This window comes from Zonotrichia leucophrys, chromosome 5, assembly GCF_028769735.1.
Source record: "Zonotrichia leucophrys gambelii isolate GWCS_2022_RI chromosome 5, RI_Zleu_2.0, whole genome shotgun sequence".
In the NCBI taxonomy this organism is placed as follows: Eukaryota; Metazoa; Chordata; class Aves; order Passeriformes; family Passerellidae; genus Zonotrichia; species Zonotrichia leucophrys.
In genome coordinates, this window is record NC_088175.1 from 3,052,853 (window position 1) to 3,076,903 (window position 24,051).

The 24,051-nt window shown below is 43.5% G+C and overlaps 1 protein-coding gene across 3 annotated transcripts in view; it reads left to right on the forward strand.

Moving 5' to 3' along the window:
• The first annotated feature begins 218 nt into the window (after positions 1-218).
• Positions 219-24,051, forward strand: part of JAG2 (jagged canonical Notch ligand 2) — a 68,181-nt gene continuing 44,348 nt past the window's right edge. The window contains exons 1-2 of one of the 3 annotated variants that reach the window (XM_064714725.1): positions 219-275; positions 907-1,230. In XM_064714725.1, coding sequence (XP_064570795.1) covers positions 997-1,230 — 234 coding nt within the window. In that variant the 5' untranslated portion in view covers positions 219-275; positions 907-996. Of the gene's footprint in view, positions 620-906; positions 1,231-24,051 lie in introns of all 3 variants that reach the window. The other 2 variants (XM_064714723.1, XM_064714724.1) reach the window with 2 other exon arrangements.

Consider the following 24,051-nt stretch of genomic DNA (forward strand, 5'->3'; position numbering starts at 1 on the left):
TTACACGCAGAGGTGCACCCACCCTACGCCTCCTCTATGCATCCCGTGGCTATTCCTCCAACACGGTGGGCTGGGTGTCCACCCCGCGGGTGTCCCGCATCTCTCATTCCCCTCCAGCACCTGGCGGGCCCCGCTGCGGTCAGCGCAGGGCGGAGCGAGAGCCGCCCGCCGCCCTTTAAGAGCCGCGGCGGGAGCGGCGCTGGCCCCACCCGCCGGCCGCGGGGCCGGGCCGTCCCCCTCATTAATATGAAGGCAGCGGCCGCGGCGGCGAATGGGTAATGAAGCTGTCACTCCGGCACCTACTTGTTGGGTGTCCGCGGAGCCGAGGCGCACAGAGGGCGAGCGGAGCCCGCGGGAGGGGAGCGGCGGCGGAGCGCTCCGGGCGGCCCCGCCGGCAGCCCATGCCCTGCGCCCCCCGGCGCGCTGCGGGCGGCTCCCCCGCCGCCCATGCCGCGAGCGGCCGCCGGTCCGTGGCCGGTGGGCTCGGCGGGCTCCTCTGAGGCGGCGGCGGCGCGGAGCAGCAGCGGGAGCAGGAGGCATGCGGGGCGCCGGCTGGCCGAGCCGGGTCCCCCGCGCCGCCGCGCTCGGCCTGGCGCTGCTCCTCGCCTCCTGCGTGCAGGTAGGGACGGGGCGCGGGGGGCTGCGCTCCGGCCGCGGGGCGCCGCGGCTGCCTTCTGCCTGCTCCCTTTGCACCTTGCTCGATTTTTATTTGTATTTCTGTCTATAGCGCTGTGTGCATGTATGTATGTATATATATGTACGCATATGTACATTGCCCCGGCGGGGTTCAACCCGCAGCCGGCGAAAGTTGTCGTGGGGAGCCGGGGACCCGCAGCACCGCGCTGCTGGTGCTGCCCCCGGCCGCGGTAGTAACGAGGCTGTCTCCCCTTCGGTTTTTATTTTTAGGTGTCCCGGTCCACGGGCTATTTCGAGCTGCAGCTTAACTCGGTGCGGAATGTAAACGGCGAGTTGTTCAATGGGGAATGCTGCGATGGCATGAAAAGCCCCGAGAACCTGGACTGCTCTCGGGACGAGTGCGACACTTACGTGAAAGTCTGCCTCAAGGAATATCAGGCCAAGATCACCCCGGTCGGACCCTGCAACTACGGATTCGGATCTACCCCCGTTCTCGGTGGAAATATTTTCTATTTGAACAGCAACAAATACTCGCACCAAGGCAGAACTCCCGAGACGGGCAGGATTGTTATTCCCTTCCAGTTCGCGTGGCCGGTAGGTCTTTTATCGCGTTCTCGTTATCAGTCTTTTTTTTTGTGTGCCGTTCCCCCGTGTCCGCTCCCGTCGGCGCCGCTCCCGCTCCCCCGTTATTGAGCGGGGCCAGCTGCCGGGGCGCTGCCTTGGGCGCGGCCGCCGCTTCCCGGGGCTGCGGGGCACGGCCGGCGGCGCGGGGAGTGGGGGCTGCTGCGTGGTAGGAGCCACGGTGGGTGCTGCGGGAGCTCCGGGCTGGCTGCGGGAAGAGCCGCGTGCGGTGGTGGCCGGGCCCCAGAGGCTGAAGGCAGGCAAATCACAATACCGGGGAGAGCGTCCCCGCCCGCAGCGGAGCCCGACGGCGCGGCCGCGGCGCGCTGGGCTCGCTGCGGGGCTGCGCCGGCAGGGGGCGCTGGCGGCGGGCTCAGCGCGCTGGCCGGGGCGCGTGCCGGGGCGGGGGCGGGGCGGGGCGCTCGCCGGGGGGTCCCAGCACCTGCGCGGGGCGGGGCCCCCGCACCTGGGCCGGGCCCGCGGCCCCGGCACCGCCCGGGCCGAGCCCGCCTCGAACCCCGACACCGCCGCTGTGCCTGAGGGGCTCGGTGTGCCCTCCCGCCTGTGCGGGACCCCGCGGCCGCCCCCGCGCCGCCCTGCCTTCCGCTCCGCCGCTCGGGGCTTTCAGCGTGTCGCTCCCGCAGCAGCGCGCTGTCCCCTTAGGCCGCGCTGCCTTGTGCGCCGCATGCAGAGCGGTGCGGATCGGAAGGGACCTGAGGGACCGAAGGGTGCGGGTCAGAAGCGACCTTAGGGACCGAACAGTGTAGGCTGGAAGGGACCTTAGGTACTGACCGGTGTGGGTCGGAAGGGACCTCAGGGACCATCCCGTTCCAGACCCGCTGCCGTGCGTAGGGACAGCTTCCGCTAGCCCGCGTTGCTCAAAGCCCCTTCCAGCCTGGCTCTGAACGCGCCTTTAGGGATGGGGGACTGCAGGCAGTGCTGCTCCTTGTCCTTGCAGCCTGCATGCATCCTCCTGCTTTTGGGGAGCTGGGTGCGGACAGCGCCCAGCGCTGGGAGCGGCCGCAGGCAGGCAGGGAGGGAAGGCTGGGCTCCCTGCCCGTTGCAGGCAGGTAGGATCCTGCAGGGAGTTTCACAGCTGTTGCCCTTAGCCCGTCCAAGTGGGCCACGGGGTGGAAGCTGGCAAGTTGCGAGGTGCTGAGGAATGGGGATGGTGCAGTGCCCCGGCGCGGTGCGCAGATGCGTATCGGAAGCCTCGGTACCTGCGGGCTGCGTTTGGCACCTGGTGACTAAGAGATGAAATGGCCCTTGCTGACCTCTCAGACTGTAGCTGGCAGGATCTCGGTTACTTGGAGAATGCCTGCGAGGAATGGTTAGGGACAAAAACGCTTCTTTTGAATTTCAAGCTAAAGGAAGCTAGTCTGCATTAATCCTGTTACTTTCTGTGCTACCAGGGACCCTCCAACCTCTGATGCTCGTGCCTCGCAAAGTTAGGACTGAGTTTGCTGCAGTTAAGCGTTTAAAAATAAAGTATAGATGATACATTTTTCTGTGCAGAGGCACTTAAGTTCTGGTTGCCAGGTTGGGGTGTTTTGATGGCCTTTGTTGGTCCTGTGCCCTCTTGAACTTGGAAATGTTCCTGTTAATGGGTATAGTTGATACCACAAACCCAGGGTATTTAGAACTGTGTTCTTAAGTTATAAGATCAAAGAGAAAATTAAGATTCTTTCTTCTCTTTATTGGCCGTTTAATACAGACTTGATGAAATCGTAAACTCTTCAGCAGGAGATTTCAGTAACGTTAGCACCTCAAACTTTGTATGTTATCTGCATGAGGAAGTAAAGGTAATTTAACTCGTGCTTTTATTTTGCCAGTTTCTAGTATTGCTACTTGAAACACAAGGAGAGTTTGATAATCCTTGCACTGCAGGTCCCTAAGCCCAGCCTTCTTTGAATTTTTCTCTGTTGGAATAAGCACATTCTTACCTTGCAGCTGCCGGATATTGTTCTGTGCTCGCCCAGTCCCAAGTAAGGCTTGTTTGACCTGCCTCTTGCAGGTGAATTAACTCAGTGTCCCCAGCCCACACTGCCCTGTCTGCTCCTGTTTCTTGTACCGTTGGCTCCAGCATTTTGAGGGAATTGAAATACTCAAGGTATTTCTTTTTTCCACCATTTTTTTCCCCTGCAGCTGTTGCAGAGTGGGCTGTAATTTATTTAAACAGTGCCACTGCAGTCTAGTGGGTGGTTAGCTGATTTTTGGACGGTTTACTGAATACTCTCCCAGCCCACCCTGGGTTCTAAAAATAAGATGTGGAGTAGTTTTACTTACAACAGCCTGTGGATACACCTATGGAAAGAGGTCCCTCCTGTATGTTGTAGTTAGATCTTGAGCTCTGAGTTCAGTCTGTTGATGGAGAGCACAGCATCTTTGTCAGAGCTGTGCATAAGCTGTGTAGGCTTTGCAAGGAGAGGCTTAATTGTAGTGCTGGTTTATCATGAGGGGGTTTTGAAGTAGATTGAGTTCCTGGGTTAGGTTTCAACTCCCTGGGGTAATTTCTAAATTACTCTTAAATAATATTCTTTCTTTATTCAAGTTTGCAACTGAGAAACAATAATATGGGCATAGTCTTTTCCTATGACTTTTATTTTTGCTGTACAACTGTAATGCTGTTTCTTTAATATCATGGGAAGGAGCAAGAGTAAAGAGCATTGGAAATTGTGTCCTTCACTTATGAAACAAATTTGCTTTGGTGTTGGCATTGAGACGAGGATTTATTTCAGTAGCTCTAGCTGGAATTTTTAAGCTTCATGGTAAGGAAAACCAACATGAGTATATGCAGAGTTTTTGGTGAACCTCACCTGAGTCGTAACTCCCTCACTTAGACACTAATGCAGTAATGTATAAATTGCTCAGGGTGGGAGGGAGTTTCTTGAAGTCTGTGTGATACCACAGTGTCCCAAGCTAGCAGTAGCTGTAAAGCAAGTAATTTCTTGAAATATGATTTGTTTTACTGTTTTTTTCCTTTTTAATTTTATGAAGTAAATCTTTCAGTTTGGACAACTGTCTCTTCTGTAAAGCTGCAGTACCAGAGTTCAGTGACTTCCAGTGTTTGAAACAGTGTCAGTTATCCAGCTTATTCCTATTTCCTGTCCTTCTTTTTTTTAATATCATTAGTCTGATCTCTGATTTGCAAGAGGGAGCTTGGGATACTGCCAGAAAGTTCTTAAAATTGCTACCTTGGGATACATCATCCACAGAAATCTGGCAGTGGGAGAGGCTGAGGAACAGCTAGAACAATACAGCTGTCTTCTTCACCCACCTACCTCACATTTTTTTCTTTGCCTCCTGCTGTAAAACTTGAAGCTTAATGCTTGTTTGAGATTGTTAACAAACAAATGATGCAATTAAAATTTATGTGCAACTTTAAAACAAAGAAGACAGAAGAATTCAAGTAGCTTTGAAGTTGATTCTGATCAGTTACAGCTTAGGCTTGTTAAGTCTTGAGCTTTTTTTTTCCCCTGGCACGAAGTTGTTTGTTCAGACACTGCAGCTTCACAAATACCTGGCACATTAATATTTATCAGTAGCCATTGGCAGAATTTTAGAACTGGGGTTAATTGAAGGTTGCTTCTGAAGATGGTGTTTTAAAGTTGGTTGTTCTGTGGGATAGGCTATGTGGAACCATTTCTTGTACTCCTATGCAAGATGGCATGAAATGGAGTTGTGTGTGGTTTTTCCCTCCACCCTGTTCTTTCCCTCAGGGAATTCAGAGTTTTTCCTGTACCGTAAATGCTGGTATGGCATCCATGACTTCAGTTAATTAGTCATATAGAGGAATTGTTCTGACTAGTTGAGGATGCTGAAATCATGTATTGCAGTATGCACCATTGGCTCCTCTCAGCCCCTGTGTTTTTGAGATCCTGCTGTGACTGACAGCACACCCATGGGCACTGCATACTCTGAACTTCCCAGGTGAACTTCAGCGTTCAGGGTCCTGGAGATAAGCAGAAACAAGCATTTTCACCTCTCCTTTTCCTTGGTGCTTAGCTAGGACTCTGTAACCAATGTGGAGGAGAGGTAGTAGAGGTTCAGGCAGCCCTTGCAAATTGCTTGGATAAAGGGTGCCTTCCCTGCTACGATTTGGAAACTAATTGATTTTTTATTTTTTTTGGCACTTAGTGTTTTTTCCTATTTAGAGTGTGACTGTAGCACCACTCTGTAGCCTTCTGAAGTAATGTCAACTCTCAGGTAAGTAAAATATGTCAATAATTTTAAAGTCCAGGCTGTGAGTTTCATCTGTGTGCAGTCCATGTGTGGTTCTCATCCAAATACTGGAGGGGTTGAGTCTTGATCTAAAACATACACAGGAGTGTGAACCATCAAATATGTAAAGCTGTTGAGAGGATAGCTTGGCTGCAGCAGTAAATGTTAAATTTCTTAGAAAGCAACCTGCCCCTTCCCCTGCCAAAACCTGAGCAGGAATACTTGACCTTGGAGCTTTTATTGCTTAATGGGTACAGCATTCTGCCTGGCACTTTTCTCATGTTGTCTGGTTAACTGTAGGACTCTGCACCAAGCTCTCCCAGTGCTTTTAATTTGAGAGATGAAGGTGGTTAGGGCCCTGGAAGACATCTAGCCTTCAAGCTCATTATCTGGGATCCTTGGTGCCTCTAGGGAACCAGATAGCCTGGCTGTAGGAAATGCTATTGTCTATTTTTGTTTGGCTGGTAGACCTACAGTTGGTCTACCTCCTGTCTCAACACAGCCATCAGTGCTCTCTGATCAGGATCTTGAGGCTTTGTAATGAAAATATCCTGGATTAGATTACTCTCTGCTCCCTGATAGAGTAAACATGCATCCTGTCATCTTGGATGACAACCCAGCAGGACAGATATGCTTAAATTAGGCAGGTTAAATTAGGCCATTTAGCACTGGAAAAACTTGTGCATGGCTGTACCAGAGGAACAGGAGGTATGTTTTTCTTATGAAAAAGATTACAATCAGGGAGACACACAGCAAGCTTTACCTGTAATTAGTTGTTCTTTGCGCCATTGAAACTCCTCCTTAAGGAAACTGCTTGCAAAAGCACAGTTCCAAGCAAGACCTGAGGGCAGGGAATAAGAAGTGAGAGCAAGACCTTATGCCAAAATGTAAAATTCATCTGGTTGTGATGGGCTGTGATGTACATGCATCACACCTGGTTAGCTCAGGAAATCAGGATGGAAAAAATAATCTAGTTGATAGCTGTATATTGATGATCTACATAAATGTTTAATTTCTTATTTACCAGTAGCCTTTTTTTCCCCAGGTGGAAGGATTTGCTTTGACTTTCCCTCCCCAAACTTGGTGCATGCTTACTACCTCTGTCTGGTGGGCTTGTCAGCAGACTCCTGTGGAACTGCCATGCCAAAATATTTCATATTTTGCCAAAACACCTGAATTCCTTGTGCTCATAAAGCCTTCCCCTGCTTGTTGCAAATCATGAACAAGTACACTGAATCAGAAAACATGGATCCATGTTTCCTCATTTTTGGGGAGGTAGATCATGGAATTTATATGCTTTCACCTGCTCAGTACTGCATTTGCCTTGAAGCCTTTTTGATCAGAAACAAAAGGTTGAGGAAATGGTTTATTATAAAAATGATATCCCTTTGGTATCAAGTGACATAAATGCAAAAGGTAGTTTTCAGGTTTTGTTTTGCTCTTTCTTAAAACGAGATAATGGGATGATGTTTTAGAGAGTGACTTCAGCAATGCTGGGAAGTGACAACTCCAGTTGATTTCAATAGCAGCTGCAGGTGTCACCTCTAAAAAAGAACCAAGGCCTTAATGGTGACCACTTCAGAACCACTCTTTGAAAAAGGGATTTATTATTGGCATGCTGTGTGTGCCAGCAACTATTTGCAGCTTGCCCAGAATAGAAAGTCTAAAGACTTAAGTTTCATGTAACTATAGGAAATCTGTCTTCTAATTTTAAGCAGAAGTGCTCTTTGCACTCTTAATCTTTCATGCATTCATGTCACTAAATCTAGAATTTCTTATGTCTTTGAAATAAATATGCCTCAAAGGACGGTATTCTGCTAACTATTTAAACTTTATACCTTGAAGTTCTGGGGGTTTTTTGAATGTCACAGAGATGGTCAGATAGTAAAGAACACTTCTATTTATACTCCTTGAAAGTTTCCTTAAATAAACATGTGCTTATTTATTGGAAACACTGAGGCTGAAGTCAAAACTTGCAGACGGAGTCCCTCACCTCCCAGCACTGACAGTGCTTGTGCACCTCTTGTCAGCTTTCTAATCTTTATTCCAGAAGGTGCTCCAGGCAGCCTATCTGTGAAATGCTACACTCCCAGCCACACAGCTGGTGTGGGCATTAAATCTTTGACTGAAAATGGAATAGGTATTAAAGCAGTCAGGATTACTCTTACATGAGAGGATGTGAGGTAGAAGCAGAGCATGTTTGATTCACTGCAGTGCAGTACAGGCTTTGTGTCTGGGCTGTTTAAAGATGTTACAAATGCTGTTTTCTCAATTAAAAAAATCTGCTGGAGACATAACCACTTGTGGCTTTAATCTTTGAACAGTCAGGTTTATCTTGAATGTAGTTGGGGTGAAATTGTAATTGGTTTGTGTTATATCAGACTTATGATATTTGGCCTAATTAGACTGTGTTCCCGCTGTATTTTAGGTGGCTTGAGTGATCCTGTGAAGCTCAAATGCGAGTGTAGATGTTGAGAGGCTCTGTGTTTGAGGCTACTGCTTGTATTTCTTTTGCAAATGCAGCTTGCTTTGGGAACTATTGCAGGTTCACTGTTTTTCAGTACAAGAGCTGCAAAAAATTAAGCTTTTGTCAAACAATTAATAATGTAGAACAACTACCTTTGCTGGATTTAGAAAATGCCAGAAATGGTCTCATGAATTTTTAGTATATTTGTTAATATGTATTTTTGTCACAAAGCTTTTCTTGTATGAAAGGAGATTTAAGACAGATGTGTAAGGTAATTCATGATTTTGTTTTTTAACTTTGAAAATTACTTTTGCCCCCTGTGGCCAGCTCTGTTGAGTAATGCCTTTGAGTCACTTCATGTAGGTGAGATGAGTGGCATTAATCTTTTTTTGTGCAGTCTGACTCCTTTGCTTGTTTTTCCTCTAGGTGTTGCTTTGTGTTGGCTCTGAAATACATGCTATGGGTGTACTTTAAAAACTACCCTAAGTGCATAAAGCAGCTATGATCACACTGTATACTTAGTCATCTGCAGGAGCTTTAGGTTACTGCGTGCCAGAAAGCTTCCCTCCCTGCTCTTCTGAAAACAGGCCCAGTGTTTTGTCAACTCTCTGTGGGTCCTGCTTGTTGCCTGCTCTGTTTCAGAGCTGCTCAACCTGAAGAGGAGACATCATCAGAAAGTGACCCTGCCTTTTCTGCCAGCACACCCATTTCCTTTCCCTTGTTCCTCTGCAGTTCTAACTCAGTAATTCTCTAATCTGGAAGGAGTTTGAGAGCATCAGTTGGGAAGGAGAGAGGCTGCTTCAAGAAGTGAGGAGTGAGGGTATACTGGCAGTGCTTCTCTCTCCTTGATGCTTATCCATTTGCTTACCTGAAGGAGAGTTGCTGCTGTTCCTTGGCAGTAATTCCACCATTCCCTCCCTCTCCTGCACTGTGCTAAACCTCTGATGGGCTTTTTGCTAGAAATCTGCTCTGGCTTTGGTCAGTGGGTGTCTAAAACAGGTCAGTCTCCGGTCAGAGGTGACTGCTGGAGGCATGTGCTGTGTCCATTCAGTGCTTTGGAGCTGCTCACAGGAGCAGGAGATGCAGCCTGACCACCTCACCCTGCTCTCAGGGCTGGGGAATGAACCAGTGTGGGTAGGTGAGAGCATCTCTGCCTGTTCATGTTAGACACCACTCACCTCCTGCCTCCCGTGGGGTGGGCAGTCCCCCTGGGAGCTGCTCCTTCCCCTGTGTGCCCCTGAGCAGACCTGTTGGGAGGGACAGAGCTGGGGAGAAGGGTGTGATGGCTCTGGTGTAGATCATCAGTCAGGGAGGGGTGGCCATCCCTGATGTAGCCACTCTTTGGTGCCTTTGCTTACTGTACAGGAAAAAAATACTCTGTATAAATGAGTGCTGTCTTCAGCAGTCTGTCATGTGCCCATTGATACTGCAGACAAGCAGCAGTGCTAGACTAGGACTGAACAGATGAGTTTATTTTTTGATTACTCCAATGCTTTCGCTTTTTTTTATTTTTTTCTGGTCTGATGGCCAGACTCTGCTTGAAGATAGTTGTTTTTAGAAGTCCAGTGTGTGCAACATAGTAGATGCATTTCAGCATCACCAAAGACTTAAATACTATTGGGCTCTGAGAGAAATGCTTGCTGTTTACCTGAAATGTCACTACCACTGCTTTTGCTATTAACCATTTTTCCTGTTATTATATTTGGGGAATGATTTACAGTTATAAAATGTTGTTTAAGAGTTGAGCTATACGTTATGCTCATTTGTTAAACCATTCCCACGGGTTTTCTTCATAGTTGTAGCTAGCTCTTGATTTCTATATAAAGGAGAAAAATGAAATATTTATTTTATTATTACTGTTTCAGATGCTAAGCAAAGTGTAAAAAGCATATTTAACATGAGGATCTTCTGATAACAAGAGCTCTGAATCATGTAGTAAGCCCGGATTTTATCTCTGGTTGCAATGACTGTTTGCTCCTCAGTAGGAAGCTAAATTAGATGGAAGGGACAAGGCATTTCAAGGCTAAATGACAATCTTAGTCTTACTTGATTAGAGCTTGCAGAGGTTGCTAAGAAACAGCCTAATAGTCCTTGAGTAACCAATTATATGCCCCTAGGACAGATGCACAGGTGCTCATTCTCTGAAGTTGGTTGGGTTTTTTTTTTTTCGGTTGGGTTTAAATTTTTAAATCTGAGATAAGGCTGGAGTATTAGTACACAAACTGCAATCTGTTTACATCCTGCTTTGGGCTTGAAATTCCTGATTATATATATCTTGCTCCTAGCAGGATGTGTTCTGGTGGGCTTTGTTTAGTATGTTACAATTTGATTATAATAACATGTAAATTATTGTTACAGTGCTTCTTCTAGTTCCACATAGTCCACTGTGTCTCTAGTCTCTCCAGTACTTTCTAGTACTGTGAACATACCATCTTAAATAACTTTAGGCATATAACGTTCAAACTGGATAAATTTTACATTTTCAGACTCTTAGTTAATCTTAATACTGATGCAGTATCCTATGGTGGGTGGAAAAATATCCTTACCCCTTCATGCAAATTGGAGAGAATTATTGTATGAGCTAACACTTAACTAAAGCATCAAACAGGGTTCTTACTTTTTTTCTTGCTTTTTTTCCCTTTTCCTGAATATGTATGATGCTGTTTATAGCATTGCAAAGTTCAACAGTCTACTTTGCAGAGACAGAATCTACACTTTTAATGTAATAGGTCCTGGATTCCAGCTGGAGAACTTAAGATCTAATTAGGGAACTTGTTCATACTTGGAAGACTTGATTGACATATGCTTTAAGCAGTAAGTTGAGAAATATTTAAATAGCTTAATTATTGATCTTCAGTTAATTTACTGAAGTAGAAGCTTTTTAGAGTGTGCAATTTTTTATACTATTTAGTGTTCTTCCTACTGACTGAGGACAATTTTAACAGCACTTGTCTGGTAACCTGTGCTACTGCTTAATAGTTTGAGCTGCTGTTCCTTTCTTTTTTTTTAATAGTGGTGATTTTGATAGTGACTCTTATGGTGCAATGACATGATTTTCCTTGTATCACAGCATGGGATTTTTACTGTAACTGGGCACATGTAATCAGCAAAGTCTACAAGTCAGACCATGCTTACTTAGACTGTTGAGGGCAGGTATATCCATGTGCTGCCCCTCAGTGTGACTGGTTTTGCACACCACAATGACCTGAGAACATCCCTGTGTTGGCTATAAACTGTTGTTTAAATCATATGTTTATATATAGGCCCAGAATATTTTAGTGTTGTGTTTGGCTGTTGGGCACCTTTGTAGAACAGTATTTTTCCATGATTCATCCACACATATTGGTGCTTTCTCCTATCAGAAAGTGAGGAAGGGAAGGAAGTAGGGAAAATAGTGTTTGGACTTGCACAGACGTGTAAGGTGTTGGCTGTCAGATATTTAGTGCTCCTGCAGTGCCTTCTGATGTTTGCTGTTGAGCTGTGATAACTTCAGGGTTGTGGGGAAACTACCCACCTATAAACCACAAATCTCTTGTTCTAGAAGAGTGAAGGTCAAGTGGTTGCCCATACCCAGCTGGTGGCAATTCTTCAGAGGTTAATTTGCAGAATTCAGATTCCCTTTATCTAACACTGTGTGTCCTGGACTTGGTCTGAGGGCTGTCAGAATGTCAATTGTCACAGGCTCAGGCAGAAGTACAAATGTTGTGTATCACCAGAGCTTCTCAAGCTGCTCATATCTACTCCCAGATCACTGCAGATGTAAGGTAAACAAAATAAGCTTTGGCTGACAGGAAAGATAGTCTTGGCTTGTGGCAGCTTGCTACCAGTGATAATTTGTTTGTCCCTAAGCCATTAGGATGGATTTTAAAGAATTGGGTGCTCTGTGACTCTTCAGCTTGCCAAGGAATGTGGAGAAAGTTGGAACAGCAGGGAGTCAGTGGCAAATGAAGTGCTGAAATTGTAAAGTAGTCATTGGGACATATTTTTGATTTATGGCTCCAGCTTTGGACTTACAAAATTACTCTGGCTTTTTTTAATGTTGGCCTACTTTCCATGGCTTTGTTGTGTTCTCTGTTGATACTCATGCTTATGAGGAAAGCTATAACATTGTTACCCACCAGAGGAGCAACTGGCGGTCAGCAATGAAATAAATTTGAAGACTTGCTGACATAATCTGCCTTTCATAGCTTTTAGATCCATGATAGGGGGAGAAGGGGAAAAAATAGACAAGTGTTCTGGATTTACATGCTTAGAGTAAGTTTGCAGGGCATGTGCTTACTTTCGAAGGCTTTCAAAGTCCAGGGCATGTGTTTGCTTTCATGTACTTTTCTACCATTGTTACAAAATTTTCCTTCCCAAGGTATGCCCATTTGTGGTTTTCGTCTGATTTGTAGTAACGTAAAGCCATATCAGATCCCCTCCAGTTTACAGGAATCTGAAAGAGATGATTAAAGTTCTGATGCTGCTTTGTTGGGATTGATCATGTCTTGGTTGTTGTATATTCAAATAGCTTGGAATTATGAGCTACATAGGCTATTTTATGCTGTGTTTCTTTGCTGCTGTAAGCAATTAATTTTTAATAGTAAGTAAATCCAGTGTAGTGGTTGGTGCTGCAAATGTGATAAAGATTTACTATAGCCATAAAGCATTGCTCAGAAGATTCTGTCCTGCTGCTGGGATATGATAGAAGCATTTGTCTTAGGAATGTGTTTATGAACTTAGTTTTTTCACAGCTAAACTCTGGCTCTACCTTGTGTATTTAACTGTGTGCATAATCCCTGTTTAATCCTTTATTCAAGTTCCTTGTATGTGTTGATCTACATGAAAGAACTTGCATCCACTCTTAGAGTGGTGACTCTTATTTTTCTGCTCAACTTATTCCTGTAAATGTACAGAGAACTAAAATAAGGTGTTTTATTTATGATTGCTTCCCTACCAGCCTCTTTAGCATGTGCAGAAGTTGAAAACTGAGCTGGTGTTTTGCTGGGGGCTGAAATGAAGGACAGCTTAGGTGTGTTGTCCCTTTTTTTGCATTAATGACACTTCTGTTCCTAGCCGTGAGCAGTTCTATGCTGTTTGATAAGTCTCTTGCTGGAAATGTGAAGTTCAAATTAACTGAAGCTGTTGTATGACTCAATGTAGCAATAAAACAGAGACAAACAAACAGAATTTGTGGTTTTATTGTTGAGAGGGCCTGTGGTGATACCTGTGCTGAGAACCAAAGTCATGGGAGGAAAAGAATGGATTTTGTTTAGAGTTGCATGAGGGTTTGAGCCACCAGCTGGTGCCACCACTGTGGCCAGTGGAGTCTTTGTTTGGTGTCCCCTTTCAGCTGTGGCTGCTGCTGCCCAAGGAGCTCTGGAGGTGACTCAGTTGGGTAGGACTGATGAGGGAATTGAGGAGGACTTACAAACAGTGCCACAATCTCTGCTCCCTTGGGAACAGTGGTTGAGCGTGGGCCTCTCCTCTTCCAAAGGCAAGACATCTAGAGCTCATTAGCTGGAATTGGTTTTGTGGGCTTTTTTTTTTTTTTTTTCAAAAATGAAGGCAAAGATTGCAGTGCTATTAGCAGCTAACATTATTTAAAAGGGTTAAGGTTAAAACACTACTGTCTTCCTGGGGTCTTTGCATACATAGAACTTGGAGGCATATCTGGGTTTTTTATATATTTGCTTACCTTCTTAATATGCATATTTCCAATACAAAAGAGAGTGCATGCAGGTGTTCTGTGTTTAGAACAATAATTAAAGTATGTTATTACATAGTTAGTTTAATTCCCTCTTGACTTCAAGTTGAAATTATAATGATGCATGGCTTCAAGTGCCCAGAGGACACTAATATCCATGCCACATGGAGTGCAGAGGGGAGGGGAAGAGCAGTATTAATTACTAGTTCATGTTTGAATTCTAAATATTAGCATAAAACAAGTCTTGCACTAACCGTTAATGGGTCTTCATGGTTGTTACATCCACTTCAAAAGAGACAATCTAGCAATGCTTTCATTAATGCAACAAGAAAGTGTGTGTATAATGGGCTTAATTTATCTTGGACTTCTTCCAAAACTTTAGGAAAAGAGTAGGACGTGGATACTTGGTTAATATCAAGTTTGTCTGAAACAGTTCAAAGGTGGTAGCAAGGCTGAAAGCTTCCTCTTAAATCTAATAGAGTGATGTTCAGATGGTCCCCAAGTGTCTGCCTGGTACTGTTCTTGTACATGTCTCTTCATCTAAAAGTCTTTTTTCTTTGTTCCCTAATTTCATCAATACTTTGTTCTGTTCTTTGCTATTGGATTAACTGGGTGGATTTCTGGAAACTCCCAGTGCCAGCTCCAGCTGTGGTGGAAAGGACTGGAGCTCATGAGCTGTGAAGTCATGAAAGTATCTTAAGATGTAGCTGGATTATTTTCTGTAACATAATGATTGGGCAAAATGTGTGTTGATACTTAATCCTGTGATCCTCTATCTAAACTATCTAAACCAGTGGATTCTGATTTTTTTTTTTTTTTTTGTCCACTAAAACTGGATACTAGCAAACATCTACTGGAATTGCTACTCTGTTCTTGTATATATTTTCTGATTTCATTTCATTTCTAATCTCAAAAATCAACAACTTGTGTTCCCAGTGAATAGGATGGAAGGATGTTATTTAAGGTTCAAATGTGTTTTCAGGATTGATGCATGTGGGGTTAATTTCATTTTCCTTTCTGCTGCTTTTGCTTTTGAACTCTCAAAAAGAGAAATGCAACTGGGGGATGTTAACTTGGCTCTCCTGTTTGAGAGAGGCAGAATACAAACTATGATATTGTTTGACAGTTATCAAGTAGGCTACTAGGATGTTGTCTCTTCTTTTATATGATTATAGTGTTCCATACCAAATCCTATTGCTCTGATTGGTATCTGTTATACTTAAAATAGTGTTGGTAATTAGCTTCTCTACCTAATTTCTTCTAAGGTGTAGAAGAATATCTGGCTAATGCTGTTTTATATTCCAATATACTTTTGAGAAACCACACTGGATCAGGCACAGTAACACCCATATCAAAGGATACCCAAATATTTGTTAACTTTTAATCAGACTACACAAAGGTTTAGTATATATGGATATCTTGGGTAAATTAGCAGAGGGGAGCTGTGCCTTTAGGAAGAATGACTAGTGATTCTTCTATAGCTGTTTTGTATTCTGTGCTCATCATTAGCTCTTATCAACTACTTGAAACAAAACAAAGTGATGAGCAGGGTGGTTTAAGACTGTTTTCAGGTGGATTTTACCTTGAGTACATGTAATTCTTCTCTATGGTGTTGATTTTTCTTTCACAGTGGCCATAAATATACAGGGCATTGCTGTGCTCAGGCTGCTGGGACAAGCTCTCCTTTTTTGAAGCTGTTTTCCACATGCCTAAAGCTTTTTATGGGATGCTAGGCTTCTGCCCAGCAGATCTGAGAAGGTTGGAATAGAATTGGTGAGTTGGGCTTCCTTGATGTGGGAGAAAAGCAGTTTCACAAAGCTTTCAAAGGTTATTGAGTTTCTGCAAGTCTTTTCTCAGGACTTGTTGGAGACCTGCAGGAGAAGGTCTTATGTGCTTACTGACAAAAACTTTAGAGGCGTTTTTTTTCCTTACTGGAGAGTGTGAAAACCATAACCAGTTCAAATGAAAAATATTACCAGAAGTTGGTTTACCTGTATATAGGTTTGACTCCAGAAGACCTGTGATGTCTTAATTCCTGCTTCTCTACTCCTGTTTATTTTGGTCTAAAATGCAGTTCCTGAGGTCACTAAGGATTCTGATCTCTGCTCAAATTCCAAATTTGTGTTGTCTGAGGCCTGGGCTGAGCCTGTAGCAACTGCCAGGCACGCAGACATTGAGGCCCACCCAAATGGCTAAAAGGATGGATCTACTGTGTCCATTTATCAGGAGTGCTACAGGGGTCCATGCAGAGTATCTAGAAGCATCTTTTGGAAATCTAGCTAATTAACCTGGTTTGCTCTGAAGAGATTGGTTTGTCTGGGGTCTTGTGCAATGACAAGGATTCCATGTGTGATTTTAAGTTGTGTTTTATGGAGAGTAGTGTTGTATTTGGGGTGGTTCAATGAAGTAAGGGAAGTCCTGCAGCAAGTCTGTGAGTGTTTTTTACTTTTTATTCTCTTCCATCTTTTAACTCCTAACAATTTTTAGCTCTAATTTCCAGACTGTCTAAGATGCTCTTGCCTTCATAGCTTCTGTGCCAGTCATGCTAAACTAATCTTTGCCTTTCCTATTCTATTCTTCCCCTAATTCTCCCTTTAGAATAAAGATGCTGTTTTGTTCCTTAGGCTGATTCCCGAGTGGCTGAGAGGCCCAGCTTTTAATGGGGGAAGTATTTCTTGCTTACTCTTCAGCTGGTATGGAATAACATGTGTGGCTGGTGTGACACTTGGCTCAGTGACACACGTAGACAGTGCAGAATCACTTTCTCAGTGGAGGAAGGTTAATTAGGAATAGCACTACCCTTCATCTGTGCCATGTGGAAGCCAGTAGGGATTGGTTTTGGCTAGTGTAAATAGAATAGCTAAAGTTTGGAGTGGAACTGTAAATTATTTCAGTTATTTTTCTGTGTAAATCTTGATATACCAGTCTTCTCCAAAGCAAGTAGTGTTTTTTCCTTGCAGTTAAACCAGGATTTTTGTCACAAATGCGTTGATGAATTTTTGTGTGAAAATTGCTATGAAATCATTAAGCTTTATTTTCACTTGACACTTGTCAATCTTCTTCCAGTGCAGTAAGTGCTTGCTGTATTTGAGCATTTCTGTTGTCTTGCCTTGAATGACAGTATGTTCTGCTTTGTGTCACCTGACTTAATCACTATTAAAAGGCTGTCTGGATTACCATTTCCTCAGGGGAAGTTTCAGAAGCCTACAGTCTTCTAAACCTTTATTCTAAATAATAAGATCTCCCAGTTAGTAGATTTAGCTCAGCTTGTCTCTTTTATCTGAATAGCATTTGTTGCATTCACTGCAACAGGTACCTGACTGAATAGCATGCATGGGTTGGTGATTTCTGCATTTATTTCATGTGACATTTCAGTGTTGCAGAAAGGAAAATCATGATTAGATTTTTCCATTATGTCTTCTTCCATCATGGTTTTCAAATAGAAGTTCCAAGATAAAATTATAAATTTGATTTAGAATTGTGCTTTGTTTCTCCTGGCTTCCTTTTCTCCCTCAAACACTGCTTGGTCGCAATTCTGATTATCCTGGGATGGATGGTAATGGCTCAGGCAAGTGTGCAAGGTTCCACAGTGTAATTGTTTTATTAATTTTAACACTGTCTTGTTTTAATGTCAGCCATCAGAAAAAGTGAAATGCTTGCTTCTGAACCACACCTGTACTGGAACTGGAGCTCAGGGAATGTAAAAAAAATGTTCCTAGGATGTCAAGGGCGAGAATATAGAAAACTGCTTGTCATTGTCCCTAGCTTTGTTTTCAACATGAGAGCCTGCAGAAGTAGTTGTGGTTTCTCTGTTCAAAGTATTTGTGCCAGTTTGCCCTTGGACCCACAAAACTCTTAAAACCACTTTTCCCTTGGGCCACCTGTGTGTAGATTTTGCCAAGTTCTGCCTAAAAGTCTTCTCTGAATTCATTGCTTCTGGCCATGACTCTGGTAGCTTCCTTTCTTACCTTTTAGTTCTTGCCAGGACCATGGAAATAGATTATCTACTCCTGACCCATCCCCAGGGCCTATTGAAGCATTTAGGCTTTGGTCACATACTCCTGTTGTGTCTTTTCCAGGCTGAGAAGTTTTGACCAATTCTTTTGTTTCTCTCATGGAAATAACTTGATTCTTTGTTACTTCTTCGTGCATTTCTCTGGACCTTTGATTTCTACAGTCCCCCTCCTGGAAGATTTTTGTTTTTCTCTAACTTCTTTTCCTATCCAGGGTGCTCTTTTCAACAGACCTCTAAGTAGTCAAGACATGGATAAGAGTGGGAGGCAGATCACTTAACTGTGATCAAAGAACTTGTGTTGAGTTTGTGAAGGGAACTCGCTTAGCTGGGAGAAGCTGCATGGCTTTGGTGGATTGAAGGACTAGCTGGTTATGGTTATCAAAAGATCTATTTAGTGAAACCTTGCTTATCAGTACACATTTGCACAGAAGAACAAGGTCACAGGTGTCATTAACCCAGGGTTGTGATGGGCTCTATGAAAATTAGTTTACATTCAACAAGGTTGGAAGTTAAAATGAGATTTGCAATGCTGTACTCCTACTAAAGCAGAATTCAACAAAGAATTGTGCAAGACACCATGGAAAGAGATGAGAATAAGTTTTTGAAAGACCACCTAGAATTTTATTGTTCTAGTAGCTAGAATGAAGTTACTGATCATTCATCTAAGATGAAATTAATTATTTTTTCATAAGCACTAAACTTGCTTATTCATTTGGGGAACAATCATCTTTCCCCCTTGATGTATTGATTAGTTTTATGAGCCAATACTTTTGTTGAGACTTGTGTCACAGAGGAGGTGCCTAGAAATGGCATAGGCAGAAGGCATTTCCAGTAAAATAGAAGTGTTTCAAGAAAACTGACAACTTATAGCATGGATTGGTGTCAAACATTGATATTCTTGTTTCTTGCTGGAAAATATCAAGAAAGGGAAGTTATCATAGGAGTCCTGTGTAGCTGAATGTTTACTGATAGTTTTTTTTTTTTTTTGTTCTGAAAGTACATGGAGAACAGATGATTTCTAAGTCAATCCTATGGTGTTTGCTGAAATTTAAGTGACCACAGTTGGCAGCTCAGACTTCATAGTTGGAACTTAATCTCCCTGAACACAGCAGAGATGTGTACATGCTGGAATCAGGGGAAGGGGGATGGATAGGGTGGGGATGAACAGCAGACAGCTATAAAAAGCAGAGGCAAGCATTACTGCTGTTCCCTGGACTAGCATTACTGCTATGTGTGTAATGGTGAAAGGCACTGCTTTAAAACAGGGAGGGGCTCTTCCAGGAGCTGAGAGCAGTCAGCAGATGAGCTCCTCTTCAGATGAAATCCTCCCATGACTGCGGCCTGGTCACATCTCCTGCAGGTTTTTTCAAATGAGAAGCTGATTTCTTGTTTCTGGTGCTGTGAGAACTGCTCCTGGGGTGCCTGTTTCCTATTTCCTCAGGGATGCTGCTGCCCTGGCTGCAGCAGCTGTCTGACAGGTGCTATCAGAGGTCAGGGCCAGTGCTGAACCAAATGTGCCATCTCTGACTTGCCATTTGTCACAAGGTTGACTTGGCTGAGATGTGCTTTGAGTTTCTGTCTAGGGTGCTAAGTTACAGGAAAGCTGTGCAGTCTTTATTCCCATGGTTTAGTTTCCCATATGCAGATGGATCTCCTGAGGGCGCTCACTTTGCTTTTATGTGGTCTGAGGTGACTGTATTAATGTCCTGCCTTGAGGAGCTCCAGTCTGTCATGGCATTTTGGGCTTTTGTGAAAATGGTTCTGTTTCCTACAGGCAATAGCCAAAGCTAATATTTAACTTGTGATGATTTTAAGAGCTCCACAGCCAAAATGTTTGATGTTCCTTGGTATATAAAGACCCCCTTCACACTGGGAAACTCCTGCTGCATTCTGCCACTGCAGGAAGATCAGAGTATATTCAGACTTCTAAAGATCTTACTACAAATATGTTCTCTGGTAAGATATGTCAGGATCCTGGTGGTTTGATCACCCTGGAGAAGCACAGTGCTCCTGTTTTGTAAAACACTAGGCACTGCCAAATAGGTGTTGTAATACCCCTTTGAGTTCCTCCTTCAAGTTGTTTTATCTTTCAGATGCATGCAGCTGGTTGTTGATAGGATTACCTCCACCTAGTTGCTGGGTAATTTTCTTTACCTGAAGTGAGTCTCTACCTGGGTGTTAAATTTGATATTTTAACTCCAGGACTGACTCTTATTCACCTGTTGTTTTTATTTGTGCTCTTTTTGCAATGAAATTATCTTAATAGTCTAGATTTCCCTCTGCCACCCCCACATGCACACACACATATACACTCCTCCAGCTTAGGTTTTGCTTAGTTTGGTGGAGGAGTGGAATGAGTGTTCAGACTCATGTAGGAGGAGATATCAGCCTGTTGTCTGTTAACCATGGCAAAAAATAGCCCCTCTCAGCCCTCCCTGGTTTTGCAGACTTCCTAAAGATTGTCAGGTGGGGCTAATTCACAAAGAGTTCCTCTCACACAACAGTAGGGCTCCAGAGTTTGTAAACATCATCTTGCTTTTGTGACTGGGCCAAGAGGAGTATAACTGCACTAATTACTCTCAAATAGAAAACTTGAACTTGCTCAACTGCTTTCTGCTATCTGCTGCTGATGTTTGCAGGACTCTAACCCAGCTTTCCACTCCTAATAAAGTGGGGTTGTTTGGCCCTGATTTCCAATGAGAAGGTTTAGGACTCACTATGCTCACTCCTTAAAAGAAAAATGAAGATGTAGAGAATGGTCATCTTTCTGATTTTGGATGGTGGATGGTCTCTGAATTCAGCAAACAAGCTTCTTGCATACAAGTGGCTGAAATTTCTTTCAAGTTTCAGAAAAAGCCCTCTACCCTGTCCCTGCCCCCCAACCCCCATGTTCACCCCAAATGGGGATGACCTTCAGTAAAGGTCCCTATTATGGCTTTATAATGTCTATTTCTAAAAGATAGACCTGCAGCCCTTAGACTTGGATTGACTGTGAGTCCTAGATCATCTCAGAATCTTTCTTCATTTTTTCCTTATTCATTTTCCACCTCTGGGTTATTCATGAGGAAGTTGTATGAACTTGCTGCAGAGTTCCTGGGGAAGGAAATGGAATATGCTTGCCTTGAAGTCAGCTTTTTCCATGGCAAGCGGGCTGCCTGGGGGAGGGGAGAGGTGCTGAAACAAAAAAAAAAAAGAGGGGGCAAGCCCTTAGACCTGTGCTTGTCTCACTTGGCTCAAAGTTTCTTGTGAAAGCAAGTGAGAGAATTGACTGTCCTGATCAAGACTTAATGGACTTGTCTGTGAGAAATATTGATGGTGGCTTGTTCCAGAAGTCACAGAAATTAATGTGCAGTAAGACTATGCTATCCAGTGTTTGGGCAGTTGAAATGTTTGAGTACAAATGTTTCCTGTGCTTGGTTGAGGTTTGAAAAGAAAACCTTTTTTTCTGGAGATTAGATCCTGCATTTACTGTGTGACTGCAGATCAGGAAGATAAGGTGGGCTTGGGATTTGTTTAGGAGCAACACTTTTTTCTGCTTCATAGCTGATTCTTAAAATATTTTTCTGTGTAGACAATTCAATCAGTCCTTTTATTCACGTGAAGTTAATAACTTTTTGTCTGTTAGCATAAAAGTCACAATAGAATGTTATTGATGTGGAGAACTTCATGTATTGATTTCAGCTCATGCTTCACCTTTTGCATTTTTCAGACTCTGGGTTGGAGACTCTAAGTTCTATACCTGACTGAAAATGCTGCCATCAGATTGATCATCTCTCTTGGGATGGAAATTCTGACATGACTGGTTTGCCAGAAAAAAAAACCAGTCAACCTTTTGAATGTTGATTTGCAGATACCAAGGTGATAGTAACAGTTCATGAAAAGACAGTGCCAAACCAATATTACAGGTCTTGTTTCCCCCTCCTCAGAAAGGAGGTCTCTGGGATAGTATGGGGAGTGTTTTGTTTAGTGTAAACAGAGGAATAATGCTTTGAAGTTGCTTGTGTCAACACCAATCCTGAGGAAAAAAAAAACACAACTGAGGCAGCATCACCAGGATCAACAGACTTAATTTGTATCTTTCCAAGCTACTTGGCATATCTGTTTGGTTAACTCCTACGGAGTGGCTCTTGCATAAGCTCTGCTCCTCTGCAGAAGTGCACTGATGCTCTTCTGACTCGTAGCCTTTAACATCTTCTGAGTTTTAATGTGATGAGCACAAATGATGATGTTGTGTGTTTAATTCTTTCAAAAAATAAACTTAATCACCAGAGTCAGTAGAATCAAGTCGGTTTCCAGTGCTGTATGTTCCATATCCCCTCCCCCTCAAATCTGTGCCATGGTCACTTTAACAATATTTTCCAAATATTTTGCTAGTACTGGTTGAAATGAACAACAGATAATGTTTCATGAAGCTTTTTGTAGAGATCAGAGCAGACTGGAATATACATGTCCTGCTGTTCTATTAGCCTACAGCAAGAGTTGTGTGCAAGTTAAAGCAGAAGGTGTGGTGGTGTGTGTGTGTGTATTATGTGTCAGGCTCATGATTTTGGGACATTTTTAGGATACTTGTGTAGTGGTTTTTGTTAGATTTATGCATGAACTTGAGTACACTTACATCTCTGTGGAAAACATGTTCTTAAATAACTTTCAAGCAAGTCTGTTCATATTAAAGATACATCAAAAAGCCAAGACACTGCTGGAGGATGTGAGGGGTTTAATATTTGCTGATAGGTACTCGTTAGGTTCTGGACAAGAGCTAAATTAATGCACGTTCAGTTGGTGATTTCTGTAAGCACAATTTAAGAAAGATGTCAGGTGTCAATGTCTCTGCTATAGAGGAGTTACTTGCAGCTGGTGTCAGTGGCTGTGTTGGTTAGTCTGTGTTAAGACTTGCTGTAGAAGAGTGCAGATGTGACTAATGTCAGCTGATGGTAGAGTTTTCATAAAATGAGTATGGCCAGTGCAAAGCTGAAAATATCCTTTAAAACTTATATCCATTAGTGTTATTAAACTTCAGTGCTTACTCTGGTTAATAGGGTGAGTGTATGGATGTTGAAATTTCCACTAATAAATCATTTTGGTAGTAAAATGTGTTTCTGATAATTGAGCCATAACTGGGAAGCTCTCAGTGCTGCATTTTATGAACATATTTAGTAACACAGATGCTTTTTTTTGTAAGTTTTCAGCTGTTGTTTTACAGTCAAGTGCAAAATTCAAAGACATGTGAGCAGATCTAGTGCAAGACTTGGTACATGTGGTAGTGGGAAGACTGAGTTTTTTGAACAAGTGGGTTAAGGACCAATTTTCTCTTTTGAGGTGCAGTAGTTATGTGATGTTCCATTGCACTACCACAGGGAGGAATTCCTCTTTCAAGCTATTAGCCAGCTGGAGATGAGGAAGGGTGACAGGTTGGGTTGGTAACCTTAACTATCTTCTCTAGAGGTATAATAAAAATCAGTTTTACAGTTGCATTCTTGCTGTGTCTGTTTGGGGCTTTTGAAGGGTGGCTGTGTAACTCAGCAGAGAGCAGAAGTTGCTCAACTGAAAACTGTCCCAGCTGAAGCTGACAGTCCAGTAAATGCAGATTTGTCTATCAATACTGTGTAATGTCATTTGATTAACATCTCTAATCTCCTGCAACTGTGACTGCAAGTCTTCCTGAAAGCTTACACTCCAAATGCTTGCTCATGTGTGAACAGCCAAGTGCCAGCCTGGTCACCCATAAAAGTAGGCACGGGGAAGTGAAAGGATTTAAAAGGCTTTGTCTTCTCTTTGCTGTGTAGGTTCTTTAAACTTATCACACATGGGCTGTGGTTCTTTACCAGAGGGAGGATGGTCAAAGGAAATTCTGGGGACTAGGCCTGTGGGACCTGGGGCTTGCAAAGCCACGAGGAGGCAGCATGAGCTGTGTGGGCTCCTCCACATTTTGGGGGAGCAGCTCTGCACCAGAGCCATAGCTGCTTATAATGTGCTATTAAGTTTTTATTAGATTGTAAAGTAGTATTTTCTGCTCCAGAGACTATGCCAACTTAGACCACGAGGTTTGCCAGCAGAGCTGTGGGATTTCTTGTCTTAAGCATCTTAAAATGCTTATTTATCCTCATTCACACTGTCCAGCACAATCGTGTTGGAACAGTGCATTGCATGAAATTCTTTACCCATCAAAATTCCTTAGCATCCTGAGCACAGGTACAACTCTGCTTTCAAATGTTATGATGGGAAAGCATAGATCACTGGTCTGTTTCCTAAGACACCAAGTCCATCTTAAATTTTTTGCTGCCTTTTGTGGGTAGTCAGATGTAACAGCCAATTTGCAGTAGGAAACACCAGCCCTTATATTAGTAAATGGACATCTGGATGCGCTTGAGTCTGGTCTATACTTCTAATACAAATCAATGGAATGCA